Raw genomic sequence first — 17896 nt, forward strand, 5'->3', positions numbered from 1 at the left:
CGTATAATCGTTGGCGCGGATCACAGGACGCATTACTGCGTTGCCGCGGAATTAATCAAGCCTATCTATATTAGAAGGCATGCTCTGCGGTCAGATTAGAATCCCGAGCAATCCGGCCAGCTCCGGATGGACAACGCCACTGTTAATGGAACTCCGCCCCGTCCGACATACGGCTTCCGTCAGCTGCTGCACCATATATAATATTCGCGTCAAAGAAAGATTCATTCGCCTCTTCGCCAGACGATAAGAATCCCTGCGACGCTGGAAATGCTCGTTTTCGGGATATCTCCAGGGATTTCCAAGGGGATTAACCATTCCAGTCCCCTACTCGTTTTCACGATATCGAGGATTTTGATTCGGGGATGGTCGCCCTGGATTTTGGGGATGCTCCATGGGAAAATGATTTATTTTCTTTTTCTACTTTCCAGTTTAAACATGGCCTGCTCTGTTAGACTGCTTTCACAGGGATTGTGTAGATGTTTCTTTATTTGATAAATTAATCTTTTTGTTTGTGGTACATGTTAAGTCTAGGTAGGATGTTGGATTGTGTAGGTATTTTAGTTCACAGAGTATTTAAAAAAAAAATAAATAATTCTTCAACATTCATCCCTGTTAGTGATCGATTTTATGAAATACATGGAAAAGTATGAAAGATTATTTCTCATAATCCATTGCGGGGAGTTGAAAATGTCGCATTGTTCCTCGACGTTTGCTCGTCGATTCGAATTAACGAGAGCGTCGTAGTGATTGGAATTAGCAGGCAAGGACCGGAACGAATGCTGGCCCCGTAACTGTTTCCGTAGCAGAGGGTATTACAGAGGGCTTAGTACAGGATGACACCGAGGATAGGAGTAAAGGGTGAAGAAAGATTAGAGGATCGGGACGAAGAGAACCGAGGGATTTTAGAGATAGAAGGAGACGTGGGCTAGGCGAAAATCACTGTGCTTCCTATCAAAGACGTTCGTATCATAAACGAAAATCATTTTTATCCTTTGTTCTGGTACTCGCTTTAAGGGTGGAAGTTATAAAATATAGATAATAATCACACTTTTGCATATTTCTCTAAATTTTATCAGATTTCTATAAATAGTCGACAATTAATGAGCAAACGGTAGATTCGAAAGGGGTAAAAAGTTTTAGGAACTCTTTACGAGTATCAGACGCGTTTCGCGGGACAAAGTTTTCCCTGGTCCGTTGTGAAACGTTCGACAAATCCAGTGTTCCAGGGATTAAAGACGTAGCCGAGTTTCCCCTGATTCCTCTTGGCAAATTACCGGAATTCCCTCTGGCGAACTCGCATATTTCACGTTTGATGCGTCGCGAACAAAGGGAATCGGGACGCGAGTTCTGGAAATTGGCTCCACCGAAACAGAGATAGAGGGAGACAGAGAGAATACAGGAGACTCGGAAATCGTGTCCTCGAAGATGTCAAGCAACCAACGGAATTCTCGCGGCTAGGAAGAAAAGGAGTTTATCCAGTGACACGAGGTGACAAATCCTCTTAACCGCTTTACAACCTCGCATTGTCGCGATTCGCATGCATACATGCAAACCTGCCGGCATAAGGGCGTCACGTCGCGTCACCCCGTTCGTTCTTCCGTTTCTCCTTGTTCACCATTTTTGTTTCCTCGTACAGATAACTCCGCTTATCGCGAACAGCCAGCGATAAAGAGACACGAGATGCCTCGCTGCGGTTATCTTTGCTCTGTGTAATTTTACGAGTAACAGCTACAGTGCATTCGTTGCATTCCCGCTGGTACAACGACGATGCACTTTGGTGCATTCTTCCGAAATCGTTTTATGAAAATCCTTTAGATATTATCCGTTAAATTCTTCAGAATTTAATGGGGGTATGCAAACATTGAGTGAGGCAGTGACAGGAAATGGGGTATCGTAACTTGCTTGCACCCTGCTTGATTAATGAAAGATTCGAGCACACTGGACGCTGAGTTTATCGATGTTACGACCCAGAATTTATCGGTGTCGGTGGTTGTCGAGGGATATTTGTCAAGGAAACTCTCCACGACCCGGAAATCCTTGCTGCTCACCTTCTTGACTCGGAATTCATTCGCATCGATCGATACGACCCGAAATTTATTCGATCCCGGCTGCACCGACCCGAAATTTATTCGATGCTGGTTACAGAGACCCGAAATTTATCGATAACGAGTTTCACGACCCGAAATTTATTCCATTCGGGTTATCGGGACTTGGGATTTAACGGTATCGTACACTGCCACTGAAGATTCATCGATATTGGGGTCAAGAAACATTGTATTGTTCATTTTCTTCTCCTTTGTAGTTTCGATTAACACTCGGATCTGTTTATGAACAAAGTCATAGACAACCCTGGGAACTAACTGATCCATTCCAGATCACTATAATCCAACAGCCTAGGAAGGATGAACGTGTCGTTTCTCCTTCGTTTCATAAAATCTGATCTGATGGCCCGTTCGTGTCGTGAGAGGATCCGAACGACAACGTGCTTTCACTTTCGGTTACGGCGACGTGTTCAGATACAGATCGCGGTATGTTGACATCCATTGATCATGACATGAATAATGAATGGATACACCGACTGAATAATGCATGCATCAATGTCGAACAACATTCACTCGATGCCAGTGTATAACCGGTCGGGCACATACCACCAGGAACACGTTGATGAACTCGGATCGTTCCCTATCCAACGGTATCACGATCGTATTACCAACTTGTTTTACAACCATCTTCCAACAACTTACAGGTCACCCCAGTTGAGTTCAAACTGGGTCTTTGAATATAAAACGAAATTGAAATTGAAATTGTGATTTTGAAAATGGAATAAGGGGAAGAAAATGATATCAATTATTTTCTAAATTAATTTCATTATTATTATTTTCAAAATTACAACTTTGCAATGACATGATCAAATTCTAACTCGTTTGAAAAATAATAGCAAGTCTATTTTTTATTCTAAGCTCTCCTACAACTGTGTTCAAAAATATCCACCCACGTTGCAGGTGGCAGGAAAGCAACGTTCTATTTTCCATGAAATCGTGCAAATCGAATTTCGAAAAAACGCTTTTCGCTGATGGACGGTTCGACGTCGATTAAACGATGAACAACAGGATCGATACGTACAGTATGCGCGAACAGAGGGGAATAATGATTTTACGAGGAGATTGTGTTAGTCCGTAACGGGGAAGGGGACGAAGATGTTCGTTGTTGTTTGTTGAACAATAAAAAATAGCTTCTTCCACAGTTTATCGAGGGTGGGAAGGGTGAGTTAGACACGGGTCGACAAGACGCCTCAGTTGCTCAGGATAGTTATAGCTATTTGCGGTCCATCGAAGTCATAATTAGTTTTCCTCCCGCTGCCTTGGTCGAGCCAGCCTGATAGACAGTTTTCGGGAGGATCGAGCGAGCGTTGGAAACACCATTTAGTTAAGAAGTGCTTCTGCTTAGGCGAAGTAAGTTTATTTTGCCGCTTTGTCGGCTTCCGTCGATGGGTTTGGATGATTAAAATGGACAGTTTAATTAGACGGAATAATATTGTTACTGGCTGGAGACCGAAGTGTCGTTTATGATATTAGTTTCGTCATGGTACCTCCAGCTTTCGTTGCCTATTATTAGAAATTAGCTGATTAGAATTTAATGCCATATTCTAATATAAAATATTTTCAATTTCATTCATTAAACTCTTTTGCAACCAACGTTAATTAATTTGAAATTTAATGAAAGTAAAAGTAAATTAAAATTTAATGCCATATTCTAATATAAAATATTTTCGACCTTAATTAATTTCAAACTTAATGAAAACGAAGATAAATTGTTTTCAAAATCCCATAGACGGTTCAAACCTTTGAACGTTCACTGACGAAAGGCATCGTCTAAATCACGACGTGTATGGTGGTGTTACAGGGTCCGTGAACGAGGCCGGCGTTTTCACCCTTCGTGGTAGACAAGAGGGTGGACGACGAGGCAGAAGAACAACGACGAGCACGACTAGTACAACAACGTCCAGCTCGACGTTGATTTCTCTGTCGGACGAGGTGGCGCAGCCTGCAGCCCTTTTAGCCCCAGAAGAGGACTTATGGTCTACCAGCTCCTCCGGTACAACCAACGTTCCTGTATCCTTGGATACAGCCGCCACGCCGTCAAAGCCACCCTTGGAACTGGTGGTGAAACCTCACAGCAAGGTCGAACTGCCGTGCGAGCTTGAAGGAAATTACTCGAGGCTACTGCTGCCCGGGGCCAGGTAATTTACCTTTCTTTATCGACGAATGAAACGCTGTGATCCTTTCGTGATCTCGTTGCTCTTCTCTTTTATTCAGGAATTTCTTTGTTCTATTTTGAGTTTTCTTTGAGATTGAAACAAAAGTTGAATGGTACTAGAGTGTCTATTTATCTGTGAATTCAAGTTCTTTTATCATTGAGACTAAAATTTATTTCATTTAAAATAGTTTCAATAGAACAGTCTATAGAATAGTTTTAAAAAATTCCTACACTTCGTAGGTTTAGATCAGTTAAGAGATTGTGTTTATAATTTGGTTGTGAGGAATGCGGATATTGTGTATCGGCCTTATATGGAGAGGCACCTTAAGGTGCGTGGTGGGGGGCACGCTACCTGTGATGATCTTTTAATAAACAGTTCAATTGTCGTGTATCATGGCGTGGAAAGATCTCAATAAACGCCACGCGCAGTTATTACTTTATTAGTATTAGAAATGTAATTAACTATATTAGTTTTGTATAATAAATGTGTTTAAGACATAACTGCGGATAATCCTGAGCGAGCTCTGCCGCGTCGTGTTTACATTTTCGTTTCTCAGAGCCAGTTCTGTTTCGACGTTCGCCCGAGACGGTCGCGTATCGCCGTTCTAATAGTTGTGCGTGTATTTAATTCGTTACTTCATTATTTTACGTTATTAATTAATTCAGTGAAAGACAATAAGAGATCGTGCGCCATGGAAGTGTACAGTGCACAGTTGAACAAGGAAATTTCGTTTAAAAGAGAATTAACTAGAAAATTGAAGCTGTTCGAACAACGAATCCGTGCGGGAACACAGCATTGTCGTGTGAAATTAATTCTCTAATTGGCACGAATTGTCTTGTCAGAAGCTACAGAATACGACCAGCGACATGGTTGCACGAGGGAAGTCCGGTGGATATGATTACAATCAACACGAGAACGGAGGTGAGCGGGACTGGACACAGATACATCGGCGACTCCATCACGGCTTCGTTACATATAGACAACGTTAGATTGGAAGACGACGGTATATGGGGTTGTACGTTGGAGGACGATCAGGGAAAGATACTCGCTGGCAGACCCGTGAAGCTCGTCGTTCTTGGTAAGTACATGATTATTAAATCCGATATAATATTAATAATAAGGCGATAGTGTTTCGTAAAAGCGGATTACGTTCAGCAATCTCTGTCGATCAGATTATATAATAAGTCTCTATTATACCACTTGGTTACGTAGATGCAATTTTGATATTTGGCAAAATTTTATTGAGAATCATTATATTGGCATTTTAATTGTAATGGTATTCATTATTACTTGAATAATAGTAGTCTAGAATATTTTTCTTTTAATTGGGAATTAATTTTTGAAAGGTAATATTAATTTTGATTATTAAAATCATTAATTTTATTCTCTTAGAGTATTCATATTTTTTTAATTACAAATTCATAATACAGCTATATTTTGAAACCAAAATTTATCTCAATCGAAGAATATTTCATGCATGTAAAATTTTAACGTAGAACTGTTTGCTCGCAAAGCATTAATCGAAAAGGTACAAATATTTTTGCATTTCGCTAATAAATAAATTCAATGAACATCGGGAAAGTATTCTGTCTGTAGAGAAAAAGCAGTTTAAAAAATCGAACGTACGAAGGTGGATTTTCTTCGAAAGTCGTCGAAGAGCGTGCATACATTTATGTAGAAAATTCATCATGGCCTCGCGGAACGGCAGAAGCCGGTTGCGTTCCAAGTAACGCAAGGATTTTATGCATATTAATCCGCGTCACTTGGACCAGGATGAGGGCATCGCGCGTCGCATGAATATGCATCTGCCGTAAACATTTCTCTTCTTTCTCTCTCGGTGCCCCTCGTTCTGCCTATCGTTTTTCTTCCATTCTTTTTTTTTTCCTCTCTTCCATTTTCGTTGACGGACGCGTCAGTCGTCGCGGTTTTGCCGACTGCACTTGTCTCCGCGGCAAAACGTACGCGTACACGCGAGGAAACAATGGGATCGCGAGGCGAAACAATCGGTCCGCGTGACGCACTCTTCAACCCTCTTCGCTGCTCCGCTCGAATCACGTTCGAAATGAAGCTGCGACCCCTTCCTACCACTTTTGTTTTTAATATCCCACGTTGCCCGCGCGAAGGACAGGCCTTCCTTTTATTTTCATCGCCGACGCTGTCCGCGCGTTGCTCCTCTTCAGCCTGAAACCATCCCGCTTCATTTATTCGTGGTCCGAGCGCGGTTCATCTGCCGCCAGCTTACGTCTGGCTACGTTGGATATTTAATTTCACCCGAGTACGTTTGAATTTGAAGCGGGATGCAGGGTTGTTTTTTAGTTTCGAGAGCTTGAGGATGAGTTGGGTGAAACTTTGTAGCCTCGTAGAATAGACAACAATAATAGAAACGAATTTTTTTAGCTGAATTTTAGTTTAAACTTAGCCCTCGTTCTAAGATTCTAAGATTAAAAAATTTTAAATTATAATATACTAATATTCTAATGAAACCAGCCCATAGAAGATCCTAATTACGCTGGTATTTAAGGGATGATACCACGTTTAAAATTTGCATGCGTATATTGTTAAGATTATTCGTAACGTCTGCAAAAAATCGTTCACCCTATAAAGCAAACCGGAAGCCTGAAATAGGGTGATCGAAATCGTATTAGGTCGATGATTCTGGCTCAGAATATTCAAACGTAGGGAGACGACGCGTACAAAGGAGATGGAAATAGAACATATAAAGGGGATCAAAGTGGCCGGTAACCGGCTTGTAACTCACCCGCGAGCCATAATCATCGTTCGAAGCTGCCCTTCGGAAATTCTACTGACTCATCCTTTATGTAATCCCAGGAAAGAACAGGGGGTTCGAAAGAGAGTGGAAGATGGTGCCTGGAGCATCGTAACGTCGTTCTGCGTCTGATGGGGATAGATTTGTTTAGCGCCCTCGGGGTTCCCGGCTTCGAATCCGCGAGCGAGAAAAAGTTAAGAGTAATGCGCGTTTTATGCGGCTGTTCCGCCAAATTCTTCGTATTTTAGCCGATAAATAGACAGAGAACGTCGGGTACCCTGGACAAATCGTGCATTCCTGCTATCGTCACGAAATTCAACGAATTCGTTCGATAATCTTTTTCCTTTTGTTTTCATATTTTTCGTGGAGGAAAAGGAGGGAAATTTTAGGAGTGAAGGATCTTTGTTATTAATTAATACACCAGCCTGAGTTTATTTGCTCATAAATTATTTCAATCTCCAACGTTTTATACTAGAAGCACATTTTTCACCCTTCGCCTACTCTTTATCCCTCCTCTCTTCCGTACAATCATCGAACACTAGTACGAAATCCCTTGTTCTCTGAAAAGTACTGATTTTTTCTCATCTTGTTGGTGAAATTCAATTTACTGGCTTGTTCCCGAAGCAGAAGAAGTCGAGCAGGAGTACGCGTGTGGCTGTTGTGTTGCGGTGAACGTCTGATCGTGACAACGGGCAGACTATCGCCGCTTAACGGTACTTGTTCCAATCGCAATCTTTCGATCCCCTTGACTTCCCTTTTAATCTCGCCTGCTTCTTCTATATATCGTTGCCCCTCACTTCATCCACCCTCTTTCCTCTCCATTCTGGCTGACGAGACTGGTATAAGGTACAGAGAGAAATCTTGTTGTCCGACGCGAACAACGGGCATTCCACTGTCTGACCAATATCGGTGCTTTCTCCTTTATCAGGCCAGACCGTACCGATACTACTAGCTCGAGGCCGTCGCGTCGGTCAAACTCCATCGTAGAAACCACGCGAAGGAAAATTCGTGGAATTCCGTTTTCCTTCGAGCTCGTCGAAAGGCCAGCTAGCAATATTGTCTTTCAAGACGGGTCTGTTCGATAAAACTCAAAGGTTTGCATGATAATGGTGTCTGATTCATGTAGACGTCAACGGAGACGTTCTTTATAAGTTTCTCCCTCTCCTCTCTATCTTTCTCTGTCTGATTCTTCCAATTCATTTGTCTTTTTTTCTCTTCCTCTTCCTCTTCTTTACTACCGTTTCGAAGCTTCTTTGTAGAATTTCACGGGACGAGCTGAGCGAAATGAAACGTCGATCGGGTGAACGATATTGCACGTTCAAAGGTGGATAGTATTATTTAAACTTTCCCAGAGGGACGTTAAGTCCCTCCTCTTTGACGGTACAATGAATCGTACGTTGGATGGATGAATTAAAAATTGCCTCTTTCATAGTGAATGGAATTTCGAGAGGAATATTGGCTTCACAATTTTTGCCAGATATTCTTCTTTTTTAAGAAACGGATGTAAATTTGTTTCGAAATTATTATAAGAATTACAGAATTTTATTTTAATATCTTCTATAAAATAATTGTCTTCATCGTGTCAGCGTTTACAACGTTTATTACACCGTTTCTCGAACAGTAATATACTCTTCTCTTCTGCGCGGCGAAATCTAATTAACCGTCGCGGCGTTTGTCTGGCGGGGACGAATTTCGAAAGATAAAAGTATTGTGCCGCATCGTAAACCGAGCGGAGGCTTCTTTTTCGTCTGACGTTCCTGGTGCGCCGAAACAAAAGCTGAAGTTTGCCCGCGGAACGAGCCGGGGCTGTTCATTGTTTTCCGCCGTTGTCACTGCTCGAAAACGGAAGCCGCGGAAGCGCAGGGAGAAACGCACCGGTGTCACGGAGACGTTTACACGGTGTATTTATAACAGACTGAAAAGTATAGCTGTCAGATACCGCGAGAAGAACGACTGCGAACAACAACTACCAGAGAATTTTAGGGAGGCTTTCGATCCCATTGTTCCTTTGGTTAATCGTGCTTTTCTCAATTGTATCAGATCGTTTCTTTGCTAGACATTAATTTACTTGTCACTGTTTGCTCGGGTAATTTAGCCTTTTGGTAATAATTGATCGTATTTCTCTGGCATATAAATGGACGTCAATTAACAGTTAGTTAGAACCGGAATATTCACGGTTGTTCGATCAAGTTGACCTTAATATATCGTCTTGTTCGCGGCGCCTTGCGCATACCTGTTCTGGGATCGTACACGCACTTAGACAATCGTCGTTCCGGACCAGTGGGACAAGGGCATTAATGCAGGTGGTGTAAATTAGCGCATCAAAGCCCGGTACTATACTACCACGTCGCCCAGTGATTATTGATGCGAGCCAACCATTGGCCACTAACTACCCATTGATTAGCTGAAGGTTTCCGCGTAATTAATGGAACATTCTCCAGTACCGATGGCCCAGATCGATCAATTGCCATCGTTGTCTTTGCGATGTTCTTCGAAACTTTTAATTGTCCTCCAGATGCTTTAATGAATGTGATTTTTAGTTGAAAACTTTATGCCGATCCGATAGTTTTATCGCAATTGTTTTGATAGTTAAACGCGGCGAAGAGATAAGAGAAACGTTGGGTTATTTAAAGTTTGGAAATAAATTTGAAAAGTGAGATAACATTTCTCGTTTGAAACTTTATCTTTAGGAAGAATTGAGATAATTTTTGGAAAGCATGGTTGATGGATCTTTAATTCTTCTTTTATATTTCTTAAGCTGATTATTATTTTATGATAAAATCGAGAAGGGAAGTAGGTCCAAGCAGACGGGAAAGCCAAAAACCGTCGATTACGAGTGGTTTGAGTGGAAAATCAGGTTTACAAGAGGGCTCGCTTGGCCATCGGGTTGAAGTAATTTAATCTGAACGGTCGATGATGACCACAGGAGTCGTCAAACATCGAGTGGCCGACATATTCGACGCGAGGCTGTTTCGACGCGCACGTTTCCGCGGTTACATCCGCGAACAGAATTCGCGCACGCTGTTAACGTACACTTGAACGAGTGCGCGATCAATCGATCGATTCGTTCTTGTTATTAGGGAATGGATTCTGTTTGTGCAGCTTATACAGCCAGCTTGGCTCGTCGAAAAAGCCTATTTGACGGTCGCAGTTTGATCTCGAATACGGTTACATTGACGCATCGTGTCCCTTTTGTTACCAGGTAACTCGATTTCCCAGCTGATTCGCGTTCACAGCGGGTTTCGGGTTTTCAATCGGTACGGACCTTTAAAAGGCAACCCAACTCTACGTAACCAACGTTTCACGTAATAATTTCCCGTTTAATTTTCATGAAACGATAAGCCGTGGATCGCTGCTGAAAATCCGCGAACGCGTTCGTTTACCAAACGATCGCGATTATTTCTTGTTTGCCATTGAACAGTCATGGCGATACGTTTCGATACTAATTGCTCGTTCGAGGGTTTACATTTTTACTTTCAAAACATTTATATAACTCTACAATCATTCGTGCGATTAGGATTTTTTTGGGGGGTGGACCAGATCCACCCTGCAACTACAACGTTAAGACTCGCTATTCTGAAGGGCCAAAAGCTTTTGATACAAAGGGGAAAAAAAAGAAGAAAAATTATCTCCAGACATGCTACGCTTTCCAAGCGACCTCACGTACTCGGTGTGTTTTCTGTGAAGAAGAAATTTCTGCTTTCAAAAGCCATCTCCGCTATCTGTTACGATCTCAATGTACTCTTCCGAGTTGTCTGTTGCTCGATCCTGCCTCTGTCTCGTCGAACACGAGAGCACGGGCCTATACTGACATAGGTGTGTTGCACACCGTCGAACTCCATCGAGGTGGAGTGGCGAGTCAATAACCCCGAGCTTCCGGTCGACGGTGCACTTGAAGGGCTGTCGTTCGAACCGACAACTCTGCTTCGTTGCGCGACGTTATCGTTCCTGCGCATTTAGCGTCGGTCAACGATACGCGTCGTTGAAGGAATCACGTTTCCTTTCGCTTCGGAGCCATTCATTTCTTCTCTGGATCAATCTTTATGAATCGGAAGCGAGTGCCGCTTTACAAGAATTCGAAATAACTTTAACGATTTGTTGGTCGCTTCTTATTAGATTCCTTGAAACGAAATGAAGTATTTCCTTTGAAACGATAATTATATTTTTATATAAGAGAGAATTCTTCCTCCGTTAATTATTAACACAACCAGCGGCATTCAAAGAAACACTGAAATCCTTGTACCGAATCAATACCAAGGGAAAGTTGAGAAACGTTGTTTAATATAATTATTCGGACGTTTCTCCTCGGCAAACTTTACTCCGCGTCGGAATAAAAGGACATCGCAAAGAAGATTGTCGTTTTGACGACAGATTGCCGAGATAAAGAAAGTACCCGGTCCTTTGAGCATCCAGCAGAGCGACAATCTTGAAAAAGAATCGTAAAACGAGTACTCGGTAAGCCAAAGGAACTGGTTAATTCTTCGAGGTTTAAATTAAAATACACAGCAAGAAGAATAACGTTTTCCTTGGAAATATTCGTGGGAAAAGATTCATCTTATGATAAGATTAAGAATAAAGAAATGAATAAATACAAGAGAAGAATGTTTTGCAAATGGTATGCAGCAAGATGATTAAAATAATTCTTTTTAAAGAATATCCATGGAAATTTGAAATATTATGAAATAATCCTTTGCAAGAGATATTTACGATTTACCAAGAAATATAAAATAGTCGATGCATCAATCAAGTTGATGAATGGACCATTGTAAAGATAATCAATCGACTTTAATCACGTTGACTGATATTGTGCAACAGTTAATTAACTAGTCTCGCACGGCGCATCCTTTAACGCACAACTACCAAGCGTGATCAGAATGCCGATATATATAGAGATCATTGTTCTGTTTTCTGGTTCACGAGGAACACCATAATTAGTTGACTATCTCCGGTCAGTCGTTTCATTGCTTGTTCAGTTGCCGTGCAAACAGCGGCGAAACAATCTCTGGTGTTCTACGCAATTTAATGACGAAGCCGGTCCTGTAATCCCTGCGATTATAATCTCTGTCGTATACAGCATGCTATAAAGCTCTACTCCAGTAGGATTCATTTTACGAGATAATACATATATTTTTTTATTTTAATGAAAAACAGCTTCTCATTTCTATTTATTTCATTTTTAATCTTACGTGGATCCTATATTTTATATTAGCGTGCAATTGTTTAATTAAATTTTTAATATCTTCAGGGTGATATTTTCTTAATATAAAATTACTTTATTACCCTAATTACAAACAGCAAAATTTACGCGTTATTTGGCTATTTGCATCCCTTCCAAATTCAAGGTAATCCTCCCTCGATACAACCAACGTAACAACAAATCACAGCAAATACCAAATAATTAATCAAATATTGTAACACAACTTCCATCGCAAAACCATGTTAACTCGTCGTCAATAAGCAGTACAATACTGAAGTTCTATCGGCTCGTTTGCTAATGGACATATTCATATATAGATTCTGTTGCTGATGCACATAATCATTAACATAATCGTTGAAACGTGATGCCAGATACAGATAAATGTATTTTGCGCGAAAATTATAAGTATCTGATAAATTTACTGAAACGAGATCAATACAGATTTCAAAGAACGTTAATCGATTATCAATACCTTCCCGTTTCCTCTGCAAGTAATCAAGGTTCTCTATTACGGTTGCAAGTATTTGCAACTTTGCATAAACACCAGTGTTTTGTTTCTCTAAACGAGTTATGTTGTTGGTTACAATTGCTAGTTTCTTGCGGACAAAGACATAGAGTGCCACTTCATAGTTCTGTTAAAACGTTCAATTACGAGCAAACAAGGTAACTTGAATTCTCTATCGCCAATTAAAACACGGGCTCGAAACTAATAATTTCAAAGTATCTATCGTATCCGGTGATGAAGTAGTTCATTTCTGATCTCGTTAGGTTAATTAGAATCGATTCTTGTCCCCGATAAAATCTCCGCGTTCAATTTAAAAACACTGCAATTGAGGATGCACTTGAATTCGAGTCACAGAGGTTGAGTATCTGGTAACAAGAAGCGCGTTAAACGACAATCGTCTTCAGGAACGCTGATGGTAGCGCTCAGCGATGATGTCCGTTTTATACAGGCGATTTCGTATAATGAAGCACGCCAATTTCCGGTTCCTCGCGAGCCCGGCTATCAGGGAAGCTTTTGCTGCAAGTACACAAGAAGCGTTTGGTATCAACTTTTTGTCATTGTCTCGTCGACGACGAAGACTGACAAGCGGATCATTTTGAGAATCTTTTGAGTGGAAAGGGTGAATTGGAAATGGGCTATGTAACGGCTGGTTCGTTGTCGAAAGTTATAAAACAGATTCGCGTTACGATAAGCTGTTCTGAACTTGGATTAAGGATGCTGATCGTCGTTTCATGAGATATTCAGAGAGTCTGGTCAAATTATCTGGAAAAGAGAATTTGTCTTTGCTTCAGGTTAAAGTTGAATCTCGGTTTAATTCTTTTATAGGAGCTTTCAATCATTTCTGATATTAATAATAATTATTTTCTTGTAATAATAGGATATTCTGATTACTCGTTGTTGAAATTTATTTGAATATTTCTATTTCTATTAGAATCAAATTAGACTCTCAAATCACGCGTTAATTAATACACTATTATCGTTTAAATCTTAATCGTCCCGCAAGGCTGTTATTATATAGATCGATGGTTTTGCAAGAAAGGAACTAGCCATCGTAGCGCGAAATTGTTAATTAATTTTCAGTTTTACCGTGACTCGATGACGCTTAATTAGACCGTTCGTCGGATTGAGCGGGTCTCGTTCGATCATCAACGGCTACAAAGAAGGACGGAATTCAAGTTTCCCGGGCAAAATGAAATCCAATTACCCGAGTGAGGGGGCCCACGTAAATAAGGCGAACACGATTGGATCTCAAGTTTTAATCAGAACTTTACCCGACCGACGGCTATTTTTCCCGCGAATCGTTAAGTTTCAGCGAGTACAAGCGTGTGCGCGGTTTTGATGAAGCACGGCTAATGAGTTTCAGAAAATTATCCGTACCGTAAGTACACCGACCGAGCAACCTGGATTTACCAAAGTGTTTTAAGAGTTAACGAATGAATAAGAAAACTTTACATTTTTATCAGTGCAATGTTACCATTTACACGAAATTCAACGGGGTATTTACATTCAATTAACATTCTAAATAATAATAATTTTTGTAGAAAATTATCAAACTGCAAATAATTGTAATTTCTAAAATTATTTTTACAAAGTCGCATTTCTGTGCATAAATATTATTCCTCCGAACATTCCAAACATTTTTCCACGTGCAATTTGATTTTCGAGTACGGGCATACAGGCGTGTATCATTTTACAATGGTAACCAGAAGCCTGTAATACGGATAGGGAAGCCAGCCAATCGGCCAGTGTGGTAAATCACGTTTCACCCGAAACCACCGAATCAATTGGCCTGGAAATTGGAAGCAAGTAAATAATATTACGGGATAATGGAAGCGTAACACGGCCACGAAGTGGGTGTTAATTTTCAAGCCATCGTTGAAGACGTCTCTCCCATTCGAAAGGAGACACCGATACCTAGGATTATGATATAAATCACGTAACCCCTCTTCCTTCTGTCTCGATTCCGCTGTCCGAGACCACGATCGATCGACAATTTTTCTCGACGTCCCACCACTGCAAACTTCATCAATAAGATCGTTCTTGAAGTGATCTACCAATGGTGAAAAGTGGATAGAAAGCTCTTGATAAATAGAAGATAATGGTTTGAAGAAGTCGAATCTTAATTGGAGGCACTAATTTTTGTAAGCACTCGTAACACGTGGATAATTTAAACAATAATGAACGCAATCATAATTTTAGTAATTTTCTAATGATCCTTCGCGAAGTCTCAGAAACTTAAGAGGAATTACATTCGAAGAGAAGTTTCACGGATTTCTCCACTTAATTAACGATCAGTCTCAATCAGAGCTCGTTTGAGTCGCATTAATTCATTCTGGAAAGGTTGGAAAGTTTCCATCCACCTTGGTAACTGTACGATTTCCTCTTCCTTGTCGCTACCTTCCACTACTTCACGCTCTACGCTCGTTTTATCGCGTGTACGTGAGAGATTAGCGGATTAGCCGCGTGCAAAGCATCGCTGATCAAAGTTTACGAGCGGATCGTTGAATGCGCTCCCACGGGAGGAAACTTCATCTGTACTCCACCCCAGGGTACTCGCGCAATAACCGTGTCTTTTGTAAGGGGGTGCGAATCTCCGTTGTTTGATACCACGCCGATGAGGCTGCCTCTGCTTCCCTTTTGTCCATGATTCTTGTTTCTTCTTTACTCTTTCCCTGCGAGCTACAGACACGGATGGTTCCGTTCTGATTGAACGATACTTGAAACACACTCGATACTTGATATCTCTGACGGAGTCTAATTAATCACTTCATCAAAAGTCGAGGAAATTCTTTGAAGTTAGGGTGAAAGGACTTTGAAGACTTCGAAGTTTAGAAACTGAATAAAATAGCAAGTCACAATTTGGCAGATAAAATCATTTCGTTTTATTATTCAGATTATTTAACTTCGTCAAAATGTTAAATTAATTAATTAGGATATTCGAACTCAACTGTACGGAATTGACGTTTGAAAGCAAAGATGTTTCAAAATCCTCCCCTTGTATACCAATCCTCCGGAGTGTCGTGGATCCCGCAGAAATCGTCAAGAACGTTTCAAAGAAAAAGGGAGGTATTATCCTCGAACCCTTTGAGGCGGAACCGGTCCCGAGGCGTGATCCAAGGAAAGCAATAATTCCTTGTAGGATCGGGTAGGATCTTCGAAACAGGGGAAGCGGTACGCGTCTCACGTATTTGGCGGGGAGGATAAACTCCGTCGGACCGTCATTGCCGCACAGAGCCGAGTGGTAAAGGAAAACCATTTCACGCCTGGCTTCCCTTCTCTAACCCGGCGAGAATAGTCGATCGTTTCGCGTCTCGTTAGCATCTCATCCATCCCTGGTGTCTGTCTGCCTTACCTGGCTGCCTGTTTGCTTGTCGAGCTTGCCAGTCGTTCGCTGCAGGCGGAAATTTCGACGCGTTGTTGTTGCCTTGTACCTTCATCTTCCTACGAGAAATCCGAGATTTCCTTTGGAAGATACTCCTATCGAAGCGACAACGAGCGGTTGGTCGCGAGGCAAGCATTCTACAAGCTGAAGACGAAGCTTCTTTCAGATCTTTCGTCTACGAATTCAACTCGCGACAGCGTCTGAATAAGTCATTTCGAGGGGTGTGCGTCGATGCATACGCGCGGAGGGTGTTTTACATTCGCGACACCTTTCGAGCGACGGAGGTCACAGCTCGAACTTACCCCCGTACGTTGATGCGACTTCCTGAACGCTTCGCGATATTATAGTTCGTTTAACCAGGGAGCGCATAATAGGCTCTTTGAGGGAAAATAGCGTTGTTAAATTTCTATATTTTTGTCTTCCTCGTCCTCTATTTTAATTTTCCTGAAGAAGGTTTAACCCTTTTTTAATATTGTACATTGTCTTTTCGGTGCAACGTAGATTGGATTAATTCTCGAGATGAATTTATCGCTCGATTTCCGTATGTTCCGCGAGAATCAGAAGATTTAGGGTGTCTTTGTGGATGGAAAAGTTGGAATTCGTTTTCGGGACGCGTTAATTTTGCGCTGGACGGGCTAATTTAACGCTTACGGAGGTTAAAGAAAGAGAGAAGGACGTTTCTGTTACGAAGTGGATGCTCTGGGATTTTTATCGCGAGCCTTCGAGCGACGAATCTTAACCTCGGCTGATGTCGACTCCGGCGGAGTGTCTACTTTATAAGAAGTAACATTTCTTTCGCTGCTCCGTCCTCGGAGGATATTTGCATTTTAAAAGGACCCCTCGTCCTTACTCGTGGGGCTGTAGCGACGGCCAGAGCTCGCTTGAAAAATTTGAACCTGTCCGGAGAGACGCGAGGACCACCCCCCGCCCTCTTCTTCCAAGCTTCGCCTCGTAATTTGTGGTATTCATGTTAAAATATCGGAGCGAGAGAATATCTCGAGGCGGGATGCTTTTGTCAAAGTGACTCATCGCTGTCGATATTTTTGTAGCGCGCCAACCGCTGTACGAACGAACGGTTTCTGAAAAATTTCTCGTATCTATATACGTCGTTAAAAGGACCTCGAGAAAATCTAATTCTTTATAAATAAACAATTTTGTTTCATTTATTTAGTACGGTTGTAAATTTGAAATATTGAACTCTACAGTTGATATCCAGTGTCTGACCATATATTGATTTGTACTACTTAAAACAGTACTGCTTACATGTTCGATTAATCTCGTTCGTTAAAGGTTAATTAAAAGTCGACACAAATTGTTCTAGTCACGAATAATGTTGTAGGGATTTATAACTGCGTGCACATTGAATAAATTATATTTAGCGATGGAAATTGGTGTGCAAATGATTCGTATGCACGAACGAGCAATGAATCGACGCGTGTTTTAGTCGAATTTATGTTTTTCGGTCGTCGATTCGATTATACCACAGCTACAGAATTCATGCTCCCACGTTTTCTAAACGAATGGATACTTTCATAATTAAGAGCACTTCATTGCTGGCTCGCACGAGGTGAAAATTGCTCGAGACGCGTGCATGTTCGCCCTGTTCGCTCGGATTTGAAATATATGCGCATTCGTAAAATGTAGTCGTTCATTTGCCAGCGAGTAGAGTAGAACTACTTTGCATTAAAACGTTTCTTTTACAAACGTTTCCGTCGCTTCCAACTTTGGATTTCTGAACTGGCACTTCTCTTTTGAATGGGACCATTTATTTAGGACAACTACTCGAG

General features: G+C 41.4%; 1 protein-coding gene across 8 annotated transcripts in view; it reads left to right on the plus strand.

The window, feature by feature from the left end:
* Window positions 1-17896, plus strand: part of LOC114878112 (hemicentin-2) — a 220619-nt gene that overhangs the window by 111963 nt on the left and 90760 nt on the right. For 7 of the 8 annotated variants that reach the window (XM_029191527.2, XM_029191533.2, XM_029191529.2 and 4 more), the window contains exons 4-5: window positions 3904-4240; window positions 5101-5336. In XM_029191527.2, the coding sequence (XP_029047360.1) occupies window positions 3904-4240; window positions 5101-5336 (573 nt within the window). The remainder of the gene's footprint in view (window positions 1-3903; window positions 4241-5100; window positions 5337-17896) is intronic. The other variant, XM_029191532.2, reaches the window with a different exon arrangement.

This window comes from Osmia bicornis, chromosome 13 (genome assembly GCF_907164935.1).
Source record: "Osmia bicornis bicornis chromosome 13, iOsmBic2.1, whole genome shotgun sequence".
Taxonomy (NCBI): Eukaryota; Metazoa; Arthropoda; class Insecta; order Hymenoptera; family Megachilidae; genus Osmia; species Osmia bicornis.